Source organism: Sturnira hondurensis, unplaced genomic scaffold (genome assembly GCF_014824575.4).
Source record: "Sturnira hondurensis isolate 20B ecotype Veracruz unplaced genomic scaffold, ASM1482457v3 Scaffold0024152, whole genome shotgun sequence".
Taxonomy (NCBI): domain Eukaryota; kingdom Metazoa; phylum Chordata; class Mammalia; order Chiroptera; family Phyllostomidae; genus Sturnira; species Sturnira hondurensis.
Window position 1 is genome coordinate 997,958 of NW_028096783.1, and position 25,751 is coordinate 1,023,708.

Genomic DNA, 25,751 nt, shown 5'->3' on the forward strand with positions numbered 1-25,751 from the left:
TGAAGTGATTTTTTAAAATAACTTCTTTTCTGTTTGTAAAGTAACATACTTATATTGCAGGGACCTAAACGATTCCGAAAGTACAAAGAGGTTGAAAATACCCTTGAACTTTCTGGCCAGAGATCACCACTATTGACATTCCAGTGTGTTTTCCTTCTTCTGCACACATTTTTATACAGTGGAGCAAAGACTCCTTAGGTGTAATTTTGCACCTTACTATTTTCTTTTCATAGAAGCACTTCCTCATAACCATAGTAATGGTTACACAATGTTAAATATCACAACATAACTAGGCAATTCCTCAGTGTTGGATTACTGTGGTCATTTCTGTAAATGATATGTTTGTGCATACATATTTTTCTGTATTTTAGATTATTTTCTTAGGACAAGCCACTACATAATTTGTTTCCTCCATACATGACTGTAACCCTCAAAGTACAGTGATTTTTTCTCTACTGGGTCTCTCATTCTTCTCTGCTTCTCCCCTACCCCCAACCTCTGGTTTAACTAGAGCAGAAAAACAGTAGAAGAGACAGGCGAAAAGAAAAGAAATACATAAAAGTGGACTATTTTAGGCAGAAATCAGAGCCAAGGACATAGTTAGTTGAATTTTTCCCTTTGCCTGATATCCTGGGACCCCCGTCCCCCACCCCCACCCACTTCCCAGTTTGCCTCTCCTCTCTGTCTCCACCAGTCTCTCAGTTTCTCCCCCAGATGACCACTTGAGGAAAAAGAATTCTTACCATAATATTTCCAAGTTCTTATATGTTGTCTCTGTATAAGTCTGTCTGCGTTGCTTCTTACTTCCAGCTGCTTGGTTGACATTTATGTTAGAGAGAGACTGAGAGCCTCTGTGACTCAGGGGCACTTGTCTCTCAGGAAGGCGATGAAGGAAGTTCAAGTCCATGTGGGAAAGAGTGCCCGTCCGTAGCCGCTGGTATGAAACTCCTTTCTCTTCCTGGTCTCTGTGCCCTCTTTCTTTCCTAAAATTTGTCACGGAGTGATACCCAGTAGCGTGTTTATATGACATCTTGTCAGAAGTCTGCTGTGCTGCAGCTTTACTGGAGGCCACTTTGGGCTCCTGGCTTCCGAGTGCACTTGAGTGGTGTGAGTCCTTGTTAGGGGCGTTCGTGATCACAGTTGTTTCACGCTCTGTGGCAGCATCAGCAGACTTATCTTGACTTTGTTGCTGTCTGGGAGTGTCTTTCTGGCATCCCTGGCTGACGACCAGCTCCTCAGGCACCCGAGACTTCAGGCCACGGTTGCGTTTCCGCTGTTTGCGGCTCTGGTGTGTGGGCTGTCTTCTGAGAGGTTGCTGCCCATCAGTTGTTTCGGAAGACTGACCTCTTGGTGTGGTGCTTGGATTTGCACTTTCATACTGAGACCAGTGCTCCTGAGGTAATCCCAAAAAGATATTTTCGGTTAATGTAAAGCTAAAAGTTTGGCACTCTTCCCGAATTTTAAATTAGTGTTTTTTAAACTGGGAGTTGAGACTTGTAGGAAGGTGAACAGCGAATTGAAAGAAGATGAAGACTCTAGAGGATTTTTCCCAATTTGGTCACTGCCAGGATAAGATAGTGGAGTGACTACTCCTGGAAATTTGAGATTATGGATTTTCCAGAGAGAAATAGGAGTTCAGAATTGGCTTTATTTCAAGGACAAGCCCTTGACCTAAAAATGTCATAAAATTCAGTGTCACCATGTTGGGCAGGTGGGCAGTAGGAGAAGCTTCCCCTCTGAACAGCTGTATACAAGTGTATTTTAATTAATAGAAATATCTTAAAATATTAAGCAGAAAGAACACCAATGATTTGCTTTGCTAACCAAGTACAAGTTTAGTATGAGGTAAAGTTCCTTTATCAGATCTCTTCCCTCATATAGTTCAGAAGCTGGAAATGACCTCTTTACCACAAGAAACAAATCGGGTTTTGTCCATAGAATTTTAAGAGTGTGGCTGTGACAGGACGTCTGTGAAACCGCAGGGGTGTTTTTGCCTCTGTCCCGTCACACAGCCTTACTGAGGCAACCAAACATTGGGGGAAATATTTCAATTTCACACAGTCTCTATGCTTTTCACAGTCTTGTAACCACAAAATGTACTCCTGATGTAACAGATACTTTATGTAACTATATTATGCTAAGCCATCTAGAAATATTTTCCAAAAATAAAGCACTCATTACTTTGTGAAGAATGAGCCGAGTCAAGAGGCCTTTGGGAAGAATGACAAAATGCTTACTTAAAGCAGTAAGATGCCCGTGTACATCCGCAGGCTGCACACCTGCAACACATTTCTGCCTTCCTGAACACGCATGTATAAGATCTCTGTGGTCTGTATTCATGAACATTAGCCAAAATATGCAAAGTTGCCTGGATCATTTAAGAGAAAAGCTTAAAGTAAATAAGTCATGTTTTTGTTTACATCATTTGTTTTAGCTCGCGATAAAGAGTGATCGAAGTACTGTGATGAGTTCAACTCATATTTCACTTTTCTGATACGACCGCTAAGACTCATCCTATTCCTGCATGATATTAAGAGGTATTCTATTTTTAATGAAATCTCATTATAATGATAAGGTTGAAACTATTTAAAATAGTAATAAACAATATTACTTCTTACATTGGATCACTAAGTCAGAATGGTTTATAATTTGAAATTTAGTGTATGTTCTCCTTAGGATTTGTGCTTTCTGGACGATTGGCCAAATTCTGATCAGCTCCTCTAAACTTTAACCTTTACCCACAGTGCTACAAAAACAAAAACTTCCCTTTCTTCATTTCAGTTATGATAGGTCCCGGACAGAGTGTTGTCCTGCTACATCAAGGTTGTGGGTTTGATCCCCAGTCAGGGCACGTACAAGAATCAACCAATGAGTGCATTCTCTCTCTCCCTCTCTCAAATCAACTAAAAATTAAAAAAAAAAAAAAGACGGGCTCTTCCTTCCACACAGTACATGGAGCTGCAGGGGGCAAACGTGGGCAAGAAGGCTCTGCAAACAGCCCAAGAGCGTCCGTCCTCGTGGTGGGCACTGAAGGAAAACATTGCACAGTTTTCAGGGGTGTTCTTGAAACGTGGTGGCTCCTTCCATGACTGTCATGACTGGCCATGAAAGGCAAAAAAGACTCCCTTCACTACGATCTATAAATATTGATTGATGCTGATAAGGTCATTCTTCTTAATATTTGTTCGATCTTTTAATTGCTAGAAAATAAATGACCAGAAACTCTTTTTTTGCTGCCATACAACTACTTGTTTCAGTTCTCCCTCCTTATTCCCACCAAAAAAGGAGGAAAAAAAACTGTTAGGAATTTTTTCCAAGGGCACCCGACCTGAAGCTTTGGGTCACCACTTGGCTTTGGTCACGTTCAGGTTATGACAGTATTCTTCACAGGGTGCTTGGTCACCAAGGCCACGGGCTCATCATTTTATGAAACTTCAATGGTCTCAAGTGTTAAACTCGCTATTCATGCAAATGTAAGTGCCTGGAGGCAGCTTCCAGTCCCCAGAGTGGAAGACATTTATGGGCTCACTGTGGTTTCTCTGGCCTCCCCAGAAGCCTGCTTGAGATCTGCATTCACCAAGGTTTACTACCCTACAGTGGAGGCATCAGGTGTCACTCTTTAGGTGGCAAGACCTGAGCTCCCTGACGTTCACACACAAAGCGGTTCTCAGGCCATTTAATCTCCATCAGCACTGAAATCCTCTGTTTCATCGAGCTCTCACTGGGGCTCTTTTGTTACCAGCACGTACAATCAGCCCATACTTGGTGCACTCAGAATAACTGCTTAATGGCAGTGGGTTTTCCTGCCACACACAGAGCAGGGTCCTCTAGCTGGACCGTTAGCATTGGGGAATCCTGATGCCTAATGCTACGATAACAATTTCTTAGTAAGAGCCATACTTAGTCATTAATGTTTGTTCACACCGTGCCATCTGGGAGCAGTGGGCCCCAACCCTGGGAAAGGGTACCCAGAGGCTCTCTCTTCCGTGGCTTTGCTCTTTGCATGTCGTAAGCACAGGGAGAATATATGCTCTGATCTCAACCAAGAAGTCGACCTGCTTTCAAACAAAACCCATTTTGCTCATAAGGGGAGCACACATAGAGCCTACTACCTCTCCGGCAGTTACCCTGATCAACTCTGGAGTATTGAGTGTTGTGTCTGGGCTCCAGGGTGAGTCATGAGATAGAGGTTACTCATGTGTTTATTAACAATAAGGTTTTCAGTCAAGATGGTAGAGTAGCTAGACACAGTACACTCATCCTCCCACGACCACATCAAAATTACAACTAAAGGACAGAACAACCATCATCCAGAACTGCGTGAAACCTAGCTGAACAGAGGTCCTGTAACAGAGGTTATAAAGAAAAAACCCCACAGAGACTGGTAGGACAAGCAGAGATGTGAAATGGACTGGTTCCCATGCCCATGTGTGACTATTAAAAATCAGGAGGGTCATACTGGATGTGGCAGTCCCTATTGAGGAGTGAGTGGTCCCAGCCCAGGCTTCCAGTGCCAAGAAGATAAGTTCCCATAACTTCTGGCTGTAAAAACCAGCGGGGATTGTGGCTGAGCGAGACAGAGGGCTTCTAGAGTCCCAGGCGTTCCTCCTAAAGGGCCTGCACATGGACTTACTCGGACTCATTTGCTCTGAGCTCCAGTGCTCGGGCAGCATCTGGAAAGGCACCAGGCACATACAGGGGGGAACTGAATTGTTTGGCATCAGGGTGAGAGCTGGGGGCAGCTTTCTCTCAGACAGAAGTGCTGGCAGAGGCCATTGTTTCTTTGCCAAGCTCTCCTCCCACATAGCCAGCAGGCAGGTGCCATACCTGAGTCTCCATCAACTTGGCTCACATTGTGTGCCCTGTCCTAGGGATTCCCTGAGACTCCTCCCCACCCAACTTGCAGGGCCACCCAAGCTGTTTCCAGTGGCTTTTCCATACAAATGACCTGTCTTGGCACATGTGTGGACTTTTCTAAAAGCTTTCAAATGTTCACAAGCCCCAAACAAGCAGGATCTGGCTTCAACATGCCCTATTCATCTTGTTAAAGTGGTCCTAGGTCCAGCACTAGCAGAAGCTCGCCTTCACAAGTGACACACTCAACGGGTGAAGTTAGTGGGCACCCCTGCTCCACCAAAACAAGTCCTTCTGTGTTGGGCTGGTTCCTGCACAGCAGACCCTCCACTGTAGTTGTGGGAGTCTTTGAAATCAATAGGCCTGGAGATAAATCCCTCCCACTGATATGCCAAAAGCAATCAAGGCTCAACTACAACAGGAGGGTGCACACAGCCCACACCTGGAGTGTCCAGCTTGGGGGCCTGGGAGCTTATACCACTGGGTCCCACAGGACGAGTACTACATTAGACCACTCTGTCAAGACTGGGAGATGCAGCAGCTCTGGAAACAAACACAGGGGGCAGCCAAAATGAGGAGACAAAAAACATGTCCCAAACAAAATAACAGAACACAACTACAGAAACTTAACTAGACAAAAGAGAGAAAAACAATTCACTAGATGCAGAGTTCAAAACACTTATAATGATGCTCAATGAAACTAGGAGAAGAGTAGAGGAACTTACTGAGACCTTCAACAAAGAGACAGGAAACATAAAAAATGAGAAAGAAGACATAAAGGAGAAAATGGTGGTCAAGATGGTGGTATAAGCAAATATGCCTCACCTCCTCACACAACCACATCAGAGTTACAACACTAAAATATAGAACAGCCATCACTCAGAACCATCAGAAGTCGAGTTGAATGAAGTCTGGCAACTACAGAATTAAAGACCATATCCATCCAGACTGGTAAGAGGGGCACAGACTCGGATCAGGCTGGTCCCACACCCATGTGTGGTAGATAAAAATTCGGGAGAGATATGTCCGGAGTGAGGAGTCCAGCCCCATACCAGGCCCCCCAGCCCAGGGTTCCAGTGCCAGGAAGATAAGTCCCAATAACTTCTGGCTGCAAAAACCAGCAGGGGTTGAGTCAGTAGAAGAAACTTGTGGAGTCCCAAACAGTTCCCCCTAAAGAACCCACACACAGCCTTACTCAGACTCACTCCCTCTGAGCTGCAGCACCAGGGCAACAGCTTGAAAGGCACCAGTGGTACGGAAGTATCTAGCATCAAGATGAGAGCTGAGGGGCAGCTTTCTCCCAAACAGAAAGGCGAGCAGAGGCCACTGTCCCTTTTCTGAACTCTCGTCCCATAGAGCCATAGAGGCGGCAGATGGGTGCCATATCTGAGACTACATCAACCTGGCTAACACTGTTGACCCCACCCTGGAGATCCCCTGAGACTCCGGCCCACTCAACTTATTGGCCCAGTACTCTGTTCAAAGTACTATTAACCAAGACTTTCCCATATGAATGGCAGGTCTTGGCTCATACTTCACAACTTCCTAAATTCTATTAAACAAGCAACAGCTGGCCTCAGTAAATCACTAGCCCTCATACCTCTTACTAAGTGGCCACAGGCCCAGCACTAGCAGCAACCAGTCTAAATTCACAGCTTAGCTTCACCTGGGAATCACCAAGCCTAGCACAAGTAGCAGTCATCTCAGATTGTTTTACAGCTCAGGCAGGGTGGATCTAGGCAGAACACAGGTCGGGGCTGACCTTGGCCTGTACCACATGGGAAACCCCAGAGCCTGCACACCCAGTGGACAGCTACAGACTATGTTGGGACACCACCACCCTGCCCCTACACAGCTGATCCTCCATGGAGGGCAGAGATTGGTGGTCAGTGGTGTTAGCCAGTCCTTGAAGCTGACTGGCCCAAGTAAATCCTATCCATTGACCTGCCAAGAGTAATGAAGGCTCAAGTACACTAGGGGAGTATACTCAGCCCATGCAGAGGGCACACCTCAAGTACATAGCTTGGATAATAGGGAAGGCTGTTCCCCTGGACCCTACAGGACACCTACTACACTAGGCCACACTACCAAGACAGGGATTCCTAGCAGTTTACTTAATACATAGAAACAAATACAGGGAGGTTGCCAAAATGAGGACAGAAACAAACATGGGCCAAATGAAAGAACAGATCAAAACTCCAGAAAAAGAGCTACATGAAATGGAGATGAGCATAATTATCAGATGCATAATTCAAAATACTGGTTTTAAGGATGCTCAATAAACTTCAGTGAGGAGCTCAAGAACATAAAAAAATCCAGTGAAAAATAAAGGATATGCTAATTGAAATAAGAACAATTTAAAGGGAAACAGTAGAGTAGATGAAGCCGATAATCAAATCAATGATTTGGAACATTAAGAAAGCAAAAGACAACCAATCCAAGCAAGAAGAAGAAAAAAATCCAAAAAAAGCCACAATAGTGTAAGCAGCTTGTGGGACAACTTTAAGCAGTCCAACATTCACTTCATAGGGGTGCCAGAAGGAGAAGAGAAAGAACAGGAAATTGGAAATCTGTTTGAAAAAATAATGAAAGAAAACTTTAATTTGGTGAAGGAAATAGACATGCAAATCCAGGAAGCGCAGAGCTTTGAGATTAGTCCGAGATCCTCTACACCTTTCACACTACCACTCCTTTTCCTTGCCTAGAAAGTCAAGAGTAATTTAAGAGTGTCAAGAAAGAAAATATTCCAGTTCATTCTTTTAAAGCTTTACTTAATTGGACAAGTTTCTATTTCTTTCACTGACAACACGCTCCTTGCTGGTGGGAGTCAGCTCCCTTGCACTGGCCAGTGAGGGCTAGACCCTTAGCTATGCACCGTGTCCAGTTCTGGGCACACAGTGGAAGTGGGGTTTGGGACAGCAAACCTGGGAAGATTCCCAGGGACACACTGAATGGCCTGGGACAGCAAGATCTACATGGAAAGGTCAAGTGAAGAGGGATTCCTTGGCTTGTAAATAAGATGATAATTACCATCAACTATCAGTATTTTATTTTATTCTATTTTTTAAAATATTTTTTGGGGAAAGCAGAGGGAGGAGAAGGAGAGGGAGAAAAACATGGTCTATGGCTTGCCTCTTGTGTGCCCCCAACTAAGGATCTGGCCTGCATCCCAGGCATGTACCCTGACTAGGAATTGAACCAGTGACCTTTCAGTTTGCAGACTGGCATTCAATCCACTTAGCCACACCAGCCAGGGCCAATTATCAGTATTTTAAAAATGAAACTATATAGGCTTAAATTGTGTCAGGGACCTTGCTTCCATCCTGTCACCTTTTTTTCCTTGTCCTATCTCTAGTTTCTTTCTCTCTCTTTTTTCCCCCAGCATGTAAATATGTTTAAGACTCTCCTATTACCAAGTGGAAGAACCCCTCACTTGATCACACTCTCAAACCTCTTCTCCTAATCCACAGTCAGGCCTGGAAGGGCAGGCTGCGCTGGTCTTCATTTCCCCAGCTCTCCTCGGACCGCCGCCGGGGGCAGAGCGTCAATTCTCAGCCCCCACAGAAACCACTCTGCTCAGGCCATCACTTCCCTCTCTGTTGCTAAATCCTACGGGTTCCTTTTTCTTTAACTTCCAATTTTTTCAAACTTACAAAATTATTTTAAATTTATAGAAAAATGGCAAGAATAGCACAGAGTCTCCAAAGAGTCTTATACAAAGATTCACCTATATTGAACACTTTGCCGCATTTTGGCATTCATTCTGTCTTCTCTCCATATATTGCTAGCTAGGCACACAAATACATTTACACTATTGTTTATGCTATTGTTTAGTTTTTTTCTGAATCACCTGAAACACATATTTGAGTTGCATATATCATTACCTTTTCATGACACCTTTTTACTTGTCTCCTCTGCTGAGTGTAACCTTGTTCACTGATTTTTCTTCCTTAAAATGTTCATGTCTCCAGTTTCATGACACTGGTTTATCCTGGTCAGCTTCCTACCTCTCTGGTCATCCCTTTGTGGACTCCCCTCCTGCTCTCCACCCTCAAAATCCTGTCATTCTCTACAGGGCCCTGCTCTTGACCCTTCTCTCTTCTGCCCTACAAGTCCTGGGGCATTTCAGCAACTCTGACAGCGTCAGTGCACCAGTGATTGGTTCTAATGATGAAAATGTACTGCTAACTCAGATGTGTCTTCTGCGTTCTGCGCCTGGTTCAGAGACAGGCAACTCCACCCCCAAGGTCAGGCCCACCCCCATATTCATGCACCCCCACCCTTCTGCCTGGCACCAACGCCCTCCTTCTCTTCCTCAGTGGAACTGATATCATTAATCAGACACTTGGAAACTTAGATTTTCCTTTTGGGTCTGGTCCTCAGCCTAGACTTGGATAAGCTCTAAACTCCTTTCACTGACATGGTGATGTGAGCAGGATTCCACAGGAAACCACCCAGGACCACCCTGCAGACTCAGACCTGTGTTTGGTACCTGCAGGGTCCATTGTGCCTCACTGGCCCTTCGCTTCATGTTGGGTGACCTTGGGTGAGCTCGCTCTTGGAATCCTGAACTTTTCTACTTTTGGTCCCAGGTCCGAACTTTATCTGAGCTGTGATTAGGAAATCCTCGAGGTGGCACTAAAAGATAAGGGTTGGTTGAATTGAGATTTACCCAGGAAAGGAGGAAGGGTTGGCTGTTTCACATTTTAGTCTTTTAATTGGGATTGCATTTTGGGAGTCTGACTAAAAAAAGTCTTTGCTGGTTAAATGAGAGACTGAACTCATTCAGCTCCAAAGAAAAGGGGCACCTGCTCCTTCCAGTTCAAAGTTTGAGGATTCTTAGGTAACTAAGAATCACTGTGGGGAGGCACAGAGTCCGAGAAATCCCAAGGCATCAAGTGGTCCCAGAGGGAATTCCAATGCATTGCAGGTGAATAATTGACTTGTCCCAGGACACGCAATAAGGACAGGCCATCCAGTGATCCATGTCCTCATAGCTGTATTTGACAGCCCAGGTGAGAGGTCAGAGCACACAAGAAGGTTCGAGAGACTCAGGAGGTAAAAGTCTTGAAAGTCAACCCACAGGCAGCACACTGTAACCCACAACATAACATTTCTAGAAGCTTATTCAAATTCCACTGAATTCAAAAGGAAATTAAATTCAAATGGGAAACTGTGTGTCCAGGCTGACAAGCCCCGAATGGGATGCCTACTAGCATTCCCGGAGGACTCGTGTCTAATCCACACAGAGCTTTCATTCATCAGTATTTACACAAATGGAAAAATTAACTAAAAATGTTCTCAGCTTAAGATGGCTAAGATGGGAAACTTCTGATCTATTCCAATTGAATAGGCCAGCTCTAATCAAATGAAATTAATGGGAGGCTTACTTTGTTTGAAAATCAGGAGGCTCAAGACAAGACACAGATAAACTCTCTTCCCTCCAGTAAGTTAATTTGAAAATTTTAGAGACCATCTCAGTTGAAAAGGGCTTCCAAAGCTTCTCACTGCCAACTGTCTACTTCCATCCTATCCAATCTTTTCCAGTGACGTTTCCTCCCCTTTTTCCAATGATTCTGCTGTGTCCTCAGCTCTCTGAGCTCCCCTGTGCGGACTGACTCCCCTTCCCCCTCCCTCTCCTAGTTTTTCTTTCCCTTCTCTGATGCCCTCACCTTCACCCACTAAAAAAGAAACTAAAAATAACCCAACCAGGACAAACTAGAAAGACCAGAAATTCTGGTGGCTCCCTTTAGGGAAAAGCCAGCCTCAGGAAGGGGAGGGAGAACCAGCAATTATTTATACTGCCTTTGATTAGGACAGAATTAGGAAATCTAACCAAAGATGTTCCTGATCCCCTCCAAGGCTTCCTCAGACTTGCTAAGGGATTTAACTACTAGAAGCTACAATCCTGGTTTTTCAGATCAGTCCCAAATGATACACCTACTCATTTCTGAGAGTAAAGCAACACAATAGTTAAATAAGGCTTTGAGGGGAAAAAACCTGTAGATTTTTTCAAGACAAAGAGAAATAGACCAGGATGAATGCAGGGAATTAGCCAATTGGTTTCACCAAGTCATTTCTGAGATTTCCTCCCCAAAAAAGACAGAGGGAGAAATTTCCCCCTAAAATCCAGCAACACAGGTAAAGACCCAATGAAACCATACTTGATTTCTCTGAACACTTTAAGGAAATTTTCAAACAACATTCAGAACTGACTCCAGACACTTTTAATAATCATCAAAATTATCTATTTCTCAAGTTGCCAGGTTTGAGAAGGATTAGATGAAGAGTTTGTGATTCGGATTAAAAAGCATAAATTAAACTGGCCTATGTACAATGCAACTAATAAACTAGCAGTTCTGGCGATCAATTATCTAAAACTATTCCAAAGGAGGGAAAGGATCAAGCTACTAACCTTGAATTTACAGCTCTAACAGTTACGCAATCAGGTCAGACCTTCCCAAAAGGCTTTCAGCAAGGGGACAGAGTCTGCTTCCATCGTAAGAAGCCAGGTACCTTCAGAGAGACTACAGAAAACTGAAATGGCTTTTAGAAAAAAAAACATAAGCAAGCATAGGGCTACTCCCAAAATTACGAGGGTCCTTCCCCTTCTCCCTACTGACACTTTAGGGGAGGCTGAAATTATCATAAAGGGGAAACTTACCAAGGCTCTTAAATATACCAGGACCATTTTATCTGTTTTCCACTCTACCCAATCAAATTGCCCCCTGCCTCAGAGTGAATCTTCTAGACAAGTTGCAGGAATAGCTAACCAATCAGTGTCTATTTTTAATGCAGAAGTTGTTGCCTTTCAGCTCGGGGATGGTAGGGGCAACACACAGTTTTACTAGTCCAATCTGCTCCATTTCACCTGATAGGACAGGGCTTTCTTACAAATCATGACACCCACATAGCCTTCTCTCAAAAGGGCGAATGTAGTACTGACCAGGTGTGTCAGCTGGTTGGAGTGTCATCTCATACACCAGAGGTTGCAGGTTCAATTCCTGGTCAGTGGGAAAAAAAGCAGGGGCGGGGCAGGGGGGTCTGATATCCATGTTAATACAAATGGAATCTGAAATGACTGTAAGACAATGGCCAATTGTAACGGGTGTAAAGACCTACAAGAGTCTTAGGGTCTCCCTGAGCTTTAGAAAATTTTAGATGGAAAGACAAACACCATACGATCTCACCTGTATGTGGAACCTAATCAACAAAACAAACAAGCAAAATATAACCAGAGACATTGAAATTAAGAAAAATCTGACTGTAACCAGAGGGGTGGTGGGAGGGGATAATGAGAGGAAAAGGGGAAAGGGTTTTCAGGGTCAAGTGTAAAGGTCACTCGGACAAAACCAAAGAGGGGTAGGATCAAGGGTGGGAAGTGAGGATGGCTGGGGGCGGGGGGGGGGGGGGGGGGGGGGNGGGGGGGGAATGGAGACCACTGTACTTGAGCCACGATAACAAAATGTGGGGAGGGGGAGGTAGAAAATGTAACTTACAATCCTGTATCAGGCATCCAGCTAAATCCTGAACTAAAATCTTCAATAATTCAACCGCTGGTAAAAAAACCTATTCTTAATAACACTTTCCAGTGCAAAGTAGACGGGCCATATTAAAGAAGATGGCAGTCCATGGGAACTCATCTGACTGTCAGATTATAAAAATCAAAGAGGAAAATGGTCATGCCTCAAACTATGTGAAATTCTGGGTTCACCCAAACCTGTCCTGCTGCACCTGCCCCGACAAGTAACAACGTACGGTAGACGGGAAAGGGCCATTTTTGTTGGGAAGGACTAGAAAATCCCTGTTATTCTAAGTCACTTCTATTGAAATTACACTAAATTCATATTAAATGCTACAGGAATGTGGTGTAATACAGATAGTATAGGTAAAGAACTTTACCTCAGGCTAATAAAACATAAGAACATTAATACTGAAAATCAAATGTACTGGGAAACCGAACTCCATTCTCTCTACAGAGTTATTTCCATGGAAACTGGCCAGGAGAAAAATTGGAAATTTAGGTCATGAAATAGCTAAAAGTCTTCATTCATTGGGCCAAACCTCTCTCAAAGTACAGATGGCAATGGACGAAGGAGGAAAACACGTTGTTATTTTGGTAAAAACCATGACAACACCTGTGAAGCGTTCTCTGGCTGGCTGGGACGTTTACCTCCCTCAAGCTCATCCTCACCTAAAGCAGATTATGTTTATACTGTATGTTACTGGACTACTGTTATTACTCCTCTTCCTGTTAGGTAAATGTCACGTTTGATGTAGAAGGATGAAGGGTAAAGTAAACAAGAAAACTCAGGTCACGGCAGCTCACAGGTTAGAAGTGACCCAGAATGTTTGTCATAATGAAGACTGACTGCCTCCCATCTACTTGCCCTTTTCCCTTTTGGGAAAATCAGGCCTTAATTCACATCCCATGGTTATAGTTTTGTCCCATCCCCAACTGCTCATGTTTCAACAAGAGAACGCAGATGCCAAAACTTCCTCGGAATGAGCCTTCCTGGCACCATGGGACTATATTATCCCCAAATGGTTGGTCATCAAAGCATCATTCCAACTGATTTATGACCAAAAGGGGAAATTGGAAATGAAAGGGTGACTACCTGGCAGGCCGAACAAGCACAACACCTGAAGGTAACCATGCGGGATGTTCTGACCATAAAAATTCCTAACTGAGCTGCTTATAATGCGAACTCACGTCCCAGGCCTGTGCGGTAGAGTGATCTTTACTGGGAGCAAGCCCTGCCCATCTGGGATAGGTGCTTAATGTCAGAATGGCCTCTTCTCCAGACCTCCGGAGATAAACAACCGGTACCAGGGGGACATGGCCCACCATTCCTCACTCTGTCTTTTCACTTTTTAACTGAACTTATTGGAGTGATATTGGTTAATAAATTACACAGTTTTCAGGTATACCGCTCTATATACATCATCTGTATGTTGTATTTTGTGTTCACCAACCCACATCATTTATCCCCCTTTACCCACCTCTGCCTCCCCCTACCCCCTTTCCCTCTGGTAATCACCATACTGTGCTCTGTACCTATGAGTTCTGCTTTTTTTTTTTTTTTGCTTAATCCCTTTAATGTTTTCACGCAGCCCCCAGCCCTCTCCCCTGTGACAGCTGTCAGTCTGTTCTCTATATCTATGAGTCTGTTCCTATTTTGTTTATTAGTTTGTTTGTTAGATTCCACATATAAGTGAAATTATACAGTATTTGTCTTTCTCTGACTGACTTATTTCACTTAGCATAATTTTCTGCAGATTCATCCATGCTGTTGCAAAACATAAGGTTTCCTTTTTTACAGCCAAATACTATTCCACTGTGTAAATGTACCACAGCTCTTTTACCCACTCCTCTACTGATGGGCACTTGGGCTGCTTCCACATCTTGGCTGTTGTAAATAATGCTGCAATATGTAAAGAACATAGGAGTATGTATATTCTTTCAAATCAGCGTTTCAGTTTTCTTTGGATATACTTGTACTCATAATGGACTGACCATAAAAAGAATGAAATTTTGCTATCTGCAACAGTATGAATGGATCTAGAAGGTATTGTGCTAAGTTAAATAAGTCAGACAAAGACAAATATCATATGAGTTCACTTATATTTGGAATCTAAAAACCAAAATAAATGAACATGAAAAACAGAAATAACGTCAATGATAGAGAACATTCCGATGGTTGCCAGATGGGAGGGGGTGTGGGGCACGAGTGAGAAAGGCGAAGGGATTGAGAAGTGCAGACTGGAAGCTACAGAGTAGTTGCAAGGATGCCAGTACAGTTCAGGGGGTGCGGTCGGTAACACTGTGATAACTATGTAGGTATCACGTGGGTGCCAGACTTACTGGGGTGATCACTTCACAAGCTATATACATTTCTAGTGAGCGCGCTGTACACTTGAAACTGATATAATATTAGATGACAACTGTAATTTAAAATACAAGTTACATTAAAAATAAAAATAAGACTGGTCTGGAGGCCAGTGGGGAGGAAAGAGGGCCAGGGCAGTCCCTCTGTCGAACTCCTCGGAAACCGGAACGCACCTTGTTGTTGTGATTACTGCTTCCTTCCACCACTGCATGGAGTCTGACGGTGCCAGGTCAGAGCCTGGGTGACTCTAAAGGGATCGTTCCTTCCTAAGCAGGGATGCACCTGGTCGGGGTGTCCCTCCTCCAGGGATGCGACAGAACCATCGATTCCCAAAGGAAACAGGCTAGGAGGGGCACAGAGTTGGACAATGTTTTGGAACTGCATTTTTCCCCTTGCATTTTCTCCATGCCTTTCTTCTCAAATGGGTTATAACTTCGAATGTTAGAGAGTCCAGTGACTCTTCCTTTAGGAAGTAGAACCTTTGGAAAAGTGGGTCAGGTCAGGTTGGCTGGCTGAGCAAGCCATGGCCCATCTGGGCAGAAGCCAGTCTTACCCATGCGAGGAGGGGACTGTTCTCAAGCATAAGAATAAACCCTTAAGTGATAAGAAGTGAGTCACAAACATGGCTTATATTCAGCAGTAACCCTTGAAACATTTAAAATTCAATCCTGCAAGTAACCTTTAGCTGCTGGGCTCTTTGGTGCCAGTTGTTTTCGGGATCGAAGGCAACTCTTCCCCTGTCGTGGGAGTGCTGAGTGGACCTCTGGCCTGTTCCTCTGGCTGGAGAGGACATCTAGGGGGGTGAAACACACAGCAGGTTCACTGGATTCAGTTCAGCCCCAGGGCCACAGCCTCCCGTCTCTAGAAAGGACTGTTTTACTTGCTGTTCATTTCAAGGGTTCATGTTAGTCCTCAGGGACCTAGGCTGTTACCAAGAGAGATGGGAATAAACAATGTTTTCTCTTTCAGGCGTGATCTTAGAATCGGTGCTTTGAGGTCACACTAATGACTGTAAATGCTCTGAGTACTCAGGGGACCCAATTTTATAGGAATTATGTGAACCAGATTTTGTGACTAATGCTTGAATATGCCAGACAAAAGAATATAATGAAGTAACACTGCACTGCAAGACAATGATACCAACAACGATAGAAATAAGAACAGTATTGAATATACCTTGAATGCTCATAGTACCAGTAGTGGTGGCATACATCAGTTAATCCTCAAACAAGCTTATCAGGTATGTGCTATTATAAATCCTTTTTGGAAACCAGAAAACTGAGGGACAGAGAGGTTAAGTAACCTGCCCAGAGTCCACAGTCAGTAGACAGTGGAGCAAGGCAGTGCATGCAACTCTAAAGCGTGTATATTTGGTAGTTTCACTAAACTCACTTATTGGGAATGTCATCTTTGATCAGCAGAATTTCTCATTTGGCACTCTGAATCTGAATGATGTAGGTCATCGGTGGTTGTCAACTGTAGGTAAGATACTAGAACAAGCCAGGAAGCTTTTCAAAACTATCAATGTTCTCCCTCCCCAGGCCAACTGAATTAGAAGTTTTGTGGATGGCCCCAAACATTAACACACTTTAACCCTCCCACCTCCAGGTTTGGGAATCACTAATAAAGGTGGCTACATCATATTTAGGTTCCCAAACTATTCATGGGATTTAGGTCCTTTGTTATCTCTATCCACTAGCTACCTGCTTTCAATTTAAAAAATTGGATGTCTGTCCTACATGGAATTCCAGCCATCAGGTGACATTTCAGAAAATCAAGTTAAAGTTATACAATCATAATATTGGAAGGGGCTCTGCAGGTAATCCAGCATAGCCTCTGGGACTTCTACACCATCCTGGGTACAAGTTCATCCACTCGCTGCCCATACACGGGCCCCCTCTCCTGGCCAAAGCTCCCTGTGTGTCTGTATGAGCGTAGGTTTAAGGCTCTTCCAGGAATGAAGAAGGGGCTTGCGTGTATTGCCTTTCTGTGGGAGACCTGGTCCTTTTGGGCATCCCTTAGAGCAAAATGTTAAATTTCTCAATCTCTGTTTCATGGATGGTGAACATACCATCACTGAGCCACCTAAATGCTATCAAGCTCTTCCTTACAAGAGCAGAAATACGTCCTCTTTCCCTTTCTCTCCCACTGCCCTCTGAAATAACATGGAATAAGCCAATCTCTCTTTCAGAAAACAGCTGAAACTATGAGAAGCTGACTAGTGTCTTTCCTAAGCCTGCTTTCATTTGGAGGAACAACCTCGAGACTTCTGTGCCCTTCGCCCTGGGACAGGCCACTCAGGGGGTGCTCCTTTGGACACTCTGATCCATCTCCCCCCTTCTGATGTGATTGACTTCAAAATTTAGATTCAGCCCTTTATACTTGTTTTGTTAAATTTCCCCTGGGAGGCTGAGTAGCGTGAGACCCTCTGGAGAGCATGACACTGACTCTGTAGGTTCCTGTTCAAGGTCTCCTTCTGCTGCTTCCTTTTCCTTCATGCTACACAGACTAGCATTCGATATGAAAAGAAGCAAAAGTATTTATTAAATATTAAGTAATAAGTAAGCAGCTGACAATGGAGATAACCTCGTTTCTTACCACTCAACGTAACTTCTCTGGCACAACAAAGGCAACAGTTTGTTTCCTTTATCTTGAATGTAACCTGCTCCGCCTGAATGTCTACTTATCACAACCACTGTGTGTGTGCACGGCAAACAGATGGCGTGCAGATCTGGATACTTCAAGGTTAATCTGAAGATCGGAAAAAATGACAATAGAACTTTCTCACTTGAATTTTGCTTGAATTTTCACTGCTACTACCGGAACTATTTAATGATGGAATTTTTCTGATTACAAATGGAAGTAATCACCAGGTTTTGAATGATTACCTACTCTGCAAGTGGGAACCTTCACAGCACCATGAAATAGTTAAACTTGTGCTAAAATGGGGAATTTACAACTATAAATGCTGCTACTCAAGGTCAGGAACCATTTCTCATGTTTCTATCTCTTGGTCCAGCTCAAGAAACATTAGATGACTACAAAATGTATTAGGTGCCCTGACCAGTGTGGACTGGGCTTCATCCCACAAAACAAAAGGTTGCCAGTTCAATTCCCAGTCAGGGCATATGTGTGGGTTGTGGGTTCAGTCCCAGACAGGGTGCATGCCAGGGCAACAGATTGATGTTTCTCTCCCTCTTCCCCCGACCTGCCCTTATCTGTAAAAAATATATAAATAAATACAAAATAAACAAAAAATTTTTTCCCATTAAAAAAAGTATTAGGCTTTACAGCTTTGTCATCATTATTACCTGGGTTTCAATCCCTCATTATCATGAAATACAGCTCATTTTTAAAAAAACACCAAGTAGCAGCTGGCCTCAGTGAGCCCCAGTCCCAGAACTAGCAGCCTAGATTCAGTGTGGCTTCACCTGGGAATCTCCGAGCCCAGCATAAGTAGCAGCCACCTGAGATTGCCTTATAACTCAGGCAGGGTGGCCCTGTGTAAAACACAGGCGGAGGCTGATCGTGGACTGCACCAGCCAGAAAACCTCAGGGCCTGCACACCCAGTGGACAGCTACAGACCATGTCAGAGCACCACCACCCTGCCCCTGCACAGCTGACCCTCCACAGAGGGTGGAGGTTGGTGGTCAGTGGTTACAGCCAATCCTTATAGCTGACTGACCTGGATAAATCCCTCCCATTGATCTGCCAACAGCAACCAAGGCTCAACTATAAGAGGAGGGTGTACTCAGTCCACTTGAAGGGTGCACCCTGAATACCCAGCTTGGGTGATAGGGAAGGCTGTGCCACTGGACCCTACAGGACACCTACTGTATTAGGGCAGACTACCAAGACACGGAGTCAAAGCAGCTCTACTTAATGCATAGAAACAAACACAGGGAGGCTGCCAAAATGAGGAGACAAAGAAACATGGCCCAAATGAAAGGAAATATCAAAACTCCAAAAAAAAAGAGCTAAATGAAATGGAGATAAGCAATCTATCAGATGCAGAGTTCAAAACACTATTTATAAGGATGCTAAAGGAACTTAGTGAGGACCTTAATCGCATAAAAAGATCCAGTCAGAAACAAAGGGTACACAGTTGAAAGAACAACTTATAGGGAATCAACTGTAGAGTGGATGAAGCCGATAATCAGATCGTGATCTGGAACATAAGGAAGCAAAAGACAATCAATCAGAACAACAAGAAGAAAAGAGAATTAAAAAAACAATAGTGCAATCAGCCTGTGGGGCAACTTTAAGCAGCCCAACATTCACTACATAGGGCTGCCAGAAGGGGAAGGACCAAGAAATTGGAAATCCATTTGAAAAAATAATGAAAGAAAACTTCCCTAATTTGGTGAAAAAAAATAGACATGCAAGTCCAGGAAGCACAGAGAGTCCCAAACAACATGGACATAAAGAGCCCACCCCAAGTCACATCATACTTAAAATTCCAAAGGTTAAAGATAAAGAGATTGGGGGAGGGGGGGGTAACAGGGAGAATGCGTGAGCCGTGAGGGGATTAAGAAGTACAAATAGGCAGTTTGCCCTGGCTGGTGTAGCTCAGTGGATTGAGCGTGGGCCTGTTCGATTCCCAGTGAGGGCACATGCCTGGGTTGCAGGCCAGTTCCTGGTTCCCGGCAGGGGACGCATGAGAGGCAACCATACATTGATATTTCTCTCCCTCTCTCCTTCCCTTCCCCTCTAAAGATAAACAAATAAAATCTTTTTAAAAAACGAAGTACAAATAGGCAGTTACAGAATTGCCACGGGGATGTAAAGTACAGTGTAGGCAATGGAGTAGCCAAAGGACTTACACGTACATGAACCGTGGCCATGAACAAGGGTGGGGGGATTATCTGAGGAAGTTGGGATGGGGGTGCTGGGCAGAGGAGGACAAAGGGGGGAAAGTCAGGCCAACTGTAATAGCATAACCAATAAAATATAATTCAGAAAAAGAAAAGAAAAATCAACTCTGCCCTGGATGAGAATTGAAAGCTGAAAGTGTAAACAAACCTACACAGGCTGCCTAAGGAGACGAGCAAATAATCGTTTCCCAACCCTCAAACCTGAGCTGTCTGGGACAAGCTGTTATCAGGAGCCTGGTAACAGGAGAAAAGTTGGGCATATCCCTAGATCGGCCACTGGGCAGTTCATCCCCTGGTGTGGTCAAGAGGACTTGGTTTAGTTAATGCAGTTTTTCACTGGTGATACTGATCGACAATGATGGGATCCATTATGTATCTTTGGTAAAACGTTTACAAATTAAAATGGCATTGTCTTATGCTTCCTTCCCCAGAGAATGTGGGAGGTATGGTACTTCCATCCGCAGGCTGTTTTGTTGGAACTCGGTGTCTGAACCACCCCAGTGGGAGCCGCTGGGCAGGTAAAGCATGCTTCCACATTATCTCTTTCAAAGTGGAACGGGACACAACCTCTGCCAGCTATTTTTTTTTTTTTTGTGAACCATTCTATTAATACCAATCAAATTGAGAAAATGATCAAATGAAATTGCATTTTGAGCATCATAAGCTGTGTAATGTCTATTCTGTTAAATTGGGGCCTATAATTGCTTCTCTACTGAAAAGATACAACAAAGACAGCAATCATGGCATGTCATTATCCCAGACTAGAAAACCGGCCTTTGCTGGGAGGACTTCAAAGGCTTGTGGTTCTCGAATTGCATTTGGCTGCTATTGTGGAAGCGCAGGCAATCTTGATTAGGTGTTTACACCGAGGGAAGGCACAGAGCAGGGAGCCTGAGTGCCTGGGTCTAGAGCCATTAAAAAATTGTACATTATGTTCCTTGCTTTGAAGTGAGGGTTTGTAGGTAGGAAAGCAACTCAGACTGAGCACAGCTGAGCTAGATTGGGCCGCTGCTGCTCCCTCAAAGAAACTCATCAGGTTCTTAGGGAATCAGCGCCACACAAAAAGTTGATGCTTTACCAAGCGCTCTACGTGAATTGGTGCCTCTGCATAGGCACACACTGAAATGTGTTTAAACAGCACATTGTCGTTAAGGCCAGCCATCATTGCAGATTTCGCTCCTTTTCCCCTTGATGTTATTTTTTTTATCACTGACCTTAGGTTCAGATGTTGTGAGGGGCCTCACATTAATTTACTAGGTTCCTTATTATTCTCATTCCTTGATGGTACTAACAACTAGTACATATCCAAATAAAAACAGGCCAGATTCTGATTTTTAAAATGTATTTCCTTACCACAGTTCCAACACACCGGTTATTGAGTTTGTCTCCTCTAGGCATAATCACTGGGTTCAGGGTGCATTTCTGTGTTAACGGGGCTAGTGAGGGAGCTGCAGTATTCACTCCCGGCCCTGTTTCTAATACATTGTGCTGCGTTGCTTCACGCCCTCTAACGTCCGCACTGCTACCTCCTGTGTTTATAAAGGGCCAGCAGAAGAGGCTGAGGCATGACAGCACAGAGAGGGCAGCCCTGTAAGCCTCCAAGGCGGGCATTTCGTGCAGCTGTTTGACTTATTCAGCTATGTGAACACAAGACACGTGAGAGAACTTGGTTCTGCTGTTGGCCACTTTCTCCACTGCTATAGGACATTTCATGATGTACCTAGCAGACATGTTCTCAATAAAAGTTAGATGACAGGGAAACCTTTGGATGTGTTATTTTACATTCATTTCCCATATACAATAATTGAGATTTACAACCCAAAACTGATTATGTTAGTCACCTTCTCAGAAACACTTCAGTGCTTTCCACTGCCCCAATTCTGAAAAATTTGTGAGCGCCCTATAAGGGCCCACATCCTCTGCTCTGCAGCCCGGATTCCTTCCTCCCTTCACTTTGTACTGTTGGTCCCACCAGCGGGCCACGTGTGCTGTTACCAGGCATCTCTGCGGTGCCTGGGCCATCCTTTGCCCAGAAACTTCTCACAGCACTTACTCCGACCAATCCTGTTCACTGTCCACATCTGGCTGAAATAAAACTTCCTCCAGGAAACCTTCCCAGAGGTTAAAACAGATGCACCTGAGCACGTGTCCTTAGTACTTTCCCTTTGGCAGCAAGTATCAGCCTAGTAGTTACTTTCGTTTTCCTTCAGGGCTCTGAGCCCCAGAAGCAGCAGAATAATGGATTCTGTGCAGGGCTGTGTGCTGCGCTGCTCCAGTCCCGCTTCTCAGACAAGCTACGTGCGGCTTATGCATGCCTGGCCCATACATGCTTGATAAATATCATTGAGCTAAAAGAACCGATGTGCATTGCTCCTTGAACTCTCCATTTACATCAGGATACATATATGAGGGAGGAACCCCCAAAGAGCAGAATTATTTCTGGAGGGTGGTCCTCTTGTTGCACAGGCATCCCCTGCTAGGTGAGTATTGCTGGAACCCACCAGTATCAGTGCACCAGCTGAGGTTGTTGAAAGGCTGCATTTGGCTTCAGTGAATTTTTTTTGAAGACTCTTTCAACATATTTGCCCATTCCACGATGGGTGATTTACGAGTATGTATACCTTCCCACACCATGCTGAGTGTTCAATAGGTTTTGACCAAAAAACTGCACGACCCCCATGCCCCACCCTCCCAATTTGCCCCATCTCACCCCGAGTGACTTTTTTTTGTCTCCCCAGATGAAAAAAGTTCTCACAGGGAAATGTTTTGCCAATGTGGAAGAGGTGAAATAAAAAATGGCAGAAGCACTAAAGGGCATCAAAACTGATGAGTTCAAAAACTGTTTGGAGCATCGGGGGAAACATCTCAATAGGTGCACTGCATCCAGTGGAAAGTACTTTGAAGGTGACTGAAGTTTAAACATGTAAGGACAAATACACACTTTTTTATAAATAAACTCTGGGTTTGGGGGAGTCCCCACTTACAATCCACTTCTTTGTCTGGTTAGATTTATGGCTGGTATGAAAGACAGGTAGCCAAGTGTCAACAAGCAGGTAGAAACTGGGACCTCATCTTCCACTCCCCTCCCTTGCTCACTAGGCCCAGGCCCACTGGCCCCTCAGCCCTTCATCTGCGCTGCGCCCTCCCACACCACGCTCTTGCCTCCAGTATGTGCACGGAGAGCTCTCTCACCGTCCTAGTGAGCTATTTAAAGTCAGCATTTCCCCGGCCCCAACACTCCTTAGCCCACTGCTCTGCTTCACTTCTTGCCTTAGCACTTATATCACATACATGTAATACACATACTAATATTTTGTCTATTGCCCACCTCCTAATAGAAGGTTAGCCTGGGTTTTTGTCTCTTCTGTTCAATGATTTATTCTCATACTGTATCCTGGGACAATGACTGACAAATCATAAGCTCCTAACAAATACATATAAATGGTGAAGAAATAAACCATTTTCAAAAATGTGAGAGATTTTTAGGAATGTCTCATGCAACCTGTATGAAGGCTGATTCGCTGGCGACCTGAACCCTCCGTAACACAATGAAGACTGTCCGAGTGGGACCTCTGACTGTCCCAGTGTTCAGACAGGCTGTCACTCGGACCCTTCAGTGTGACTCCATGTCACTCCGAGAAAAAGCCGAGAGCCAGCACAGCGGCTCTGAAACCTGAGAACGTATCAGAATCACTGGAGGACTTGTTAAAACTTAGAGGTTTTTACACTCAGTATTATTTTGTGTTAGTTTCAGATGTACAGCATGGTGATTAGACAACCATATATTTCACCAAGTGGTTGCCCTGATATTTGCAGCGCCCACCTAGCGCTGTATGTAGTCAGTACGGTATTACTGACTCTATTCCCTATGCTGCGGTTTACATACCCGGGACTGTTTCGTCACTGCTGATCTCTTTTTTCACTCATCCCCCAGGCCCCTCCCAAGTGGGAACTATCAGTCTGTTCTCTGTGTCTAGATCTGTTTCAATTTTGTTTCTTCGTGTATTTTGTTCTTTAGATCCCACATATAAGGGAAATCATATGGCATTTGTCTTTCTCTGACTTACTTCCCCTCTAGGTCAATCCATGCTGTTGTGAGTGATACAATTTCATTCTTTTCTATGGCTGAGTCCTTTTCTACTCATTGTACCTATGTACCAGAGCTTCTTCCTCCACGCATCTATTGATGGGCACTCAGGCTGCTTCCATATCTTGGTTATTGGTTATAATGATGCAATGAACATAGAGATGCATATATATCCTTTCAAATTTGTTGTTTGGGTTTCTTTGAACATAAACCCAGAAGTAGTACTGCTGGGTCACAAGGCAGTTCCATTTTAGTTTTTTGAGGTGACTCTATACTGTTTTCCACAGTGGGTGGACCAGTCTGCATTCCCACCAACAGTGCATGAGGGCTTCCTTTTCTCCACATCTGTGTCAACACTTGTTGATTTATTGGTGATAGTCATTCTGACAGGTGTAATGTGATATCTCATTGTGGTTTTAATTTGCATTTCTCTGATGATTGGTGTCTTTGAGCATCTTTTCATACATCCATTGGCCATCTGTGTGTGCTCTTTGAAGAAGTGTCTACTCAGGTCCGTTGCCCATTTTTTTAATTGAATTGTTTTTTGATGTTGAGTTGTATGAGTTTTTTATAAATTTGGATTTTACCCCCTTATTGAATATATTACTGGAGAATATGTTCTCCCAATCAGTAGGCTGTCCTTTCATCTTGTTAATATTTTCCTCTTTGGTGCAAAAACTTTTTAGTTTAATGTAGCCCCATTTGTTTATTTTTTCTTTTGCTTCCCTTGCCTGAAGAGATACATCAGAAACAATACTGCTAAAATGTGTCGGAGATTTTACTGCCTGTGTTTTCTTCTAGGACTTTTATGGTTCCAAGTCTTACATTTAAGTCTATAATTCATTTTGAGTTTATTCTTGTATGTGGTATAATAAAGTGGTCTAGTTTTTTTTGCATGTGTCTGTCCAATTCTCCCAACATCATTTATTGAATAGACTGTCTTTACCTGTACGTTCTTGCCTCCTTTGTCAAATATCAATTGACCATACAAGTGGGTTTATTTCTGGGCTCTCTACTTTGTTTCAGTGATCTACGTTTGTTCTTATGCCAGTAACATGCTGTTTTGATTACTATGGTTTTGTTTTTTGGTAGCATGATACCAACATGCCATTCATACTGATAGAAATTGCACTGAATCTATAGATTACTTTAGATAGTATGGACATTTTAATGATGTTACTTCTTCCTACCCATGAGTACAGCACATGCTCCCACTTATTCATATCTTCTTCAATGGCTTGAGTACAGGTCTTTTATTACCTTAGTTAAATTTATTCCTAAGTACTTTTTATGCAGTTGTAAATGGGATTTTTTTAGTTTCCCTTTCTGATAGTTTATTGATGTATAAAAAGGCACTGATTTCAGTTCTAGTAGTTTTTCGTGGAATCTTTAGGGTTCTCTTTACATGGCATCATGTCATCTGCAAATAGTGACAGTTTTACTTCTTGCTTTCCAATTTGGATGCCTTTTGTTTCTTCTTCTTGTCTGATCATCACTGTGGCTAGGACTTCCAGGACTATGTTGAGTAAGAGTGATGAAAGTGGACATCCTTATTCTGTTTCTGTCTTGAGGGAAACCCTTTTAATTTTTAAAACATAGATTTAAAAGCCTCACTTAGGGTTTATAATTCAGAAGTTCTGAGTGGGACCCAAGAATCTGCAATTTTAATGAGTTCCTGGGTGCTGCTGCTGGTTTGGGGACCACATTCTGAGAATCTCTGCTTTGAAACACTAAACAAGAGCGTATGTGAAAGGCACTTGCCATTTCTCCAGCTTAAGTACCCACACTCCCTTCCTCACAATCTAGCTACACACAGCACAGCACTAGCTGGGTTAAGCAATACTTCCCAGCCCTCCTTTCAGATGTCTTAGATCATGCCCATAGCCGAGTGCTCACGCCAGGTCAGCTACTCATACATATGCCTCATACTTCTGTTTCCACTAGTTAGTTTGTATGTTTACCAAGAGTCTTTTACATTTGTTCCCAAGCCTGTTTATTCCTATTGAAAGTATTAAAGTATGGAATTTATCTAAAGATTAGATCCT

The 25,751-nt window shown here is 43.7% G+C and overlaps 1 protein-coding gene across 3 annotated transcripts in view; it reads right to left on the minus strand.

Moving 5' to 3' along the window:
* The window catches only part of JHY (junctional cadherin complex regulator), an 85,288-nt gene that overhangs the window by 26,516 nt on the left and 33,021 nt on the right, over nucleotides 1–25,751 (minus strand). For all 3 annotated transcript variants that reach the window (XM_037038245.1, XM_037038244.1, XM_037038246.1), the window contains one exon: nucleotides 744–1,393. In XM_037038245.1, coding sequence (XP_036894140.1) covers nucleotides 744–1,393 — 650 coding nt within the window. The remainder of the gene's footprint in view (nucleotides 1–743; nucleotides 1,394–25,751) is intronic.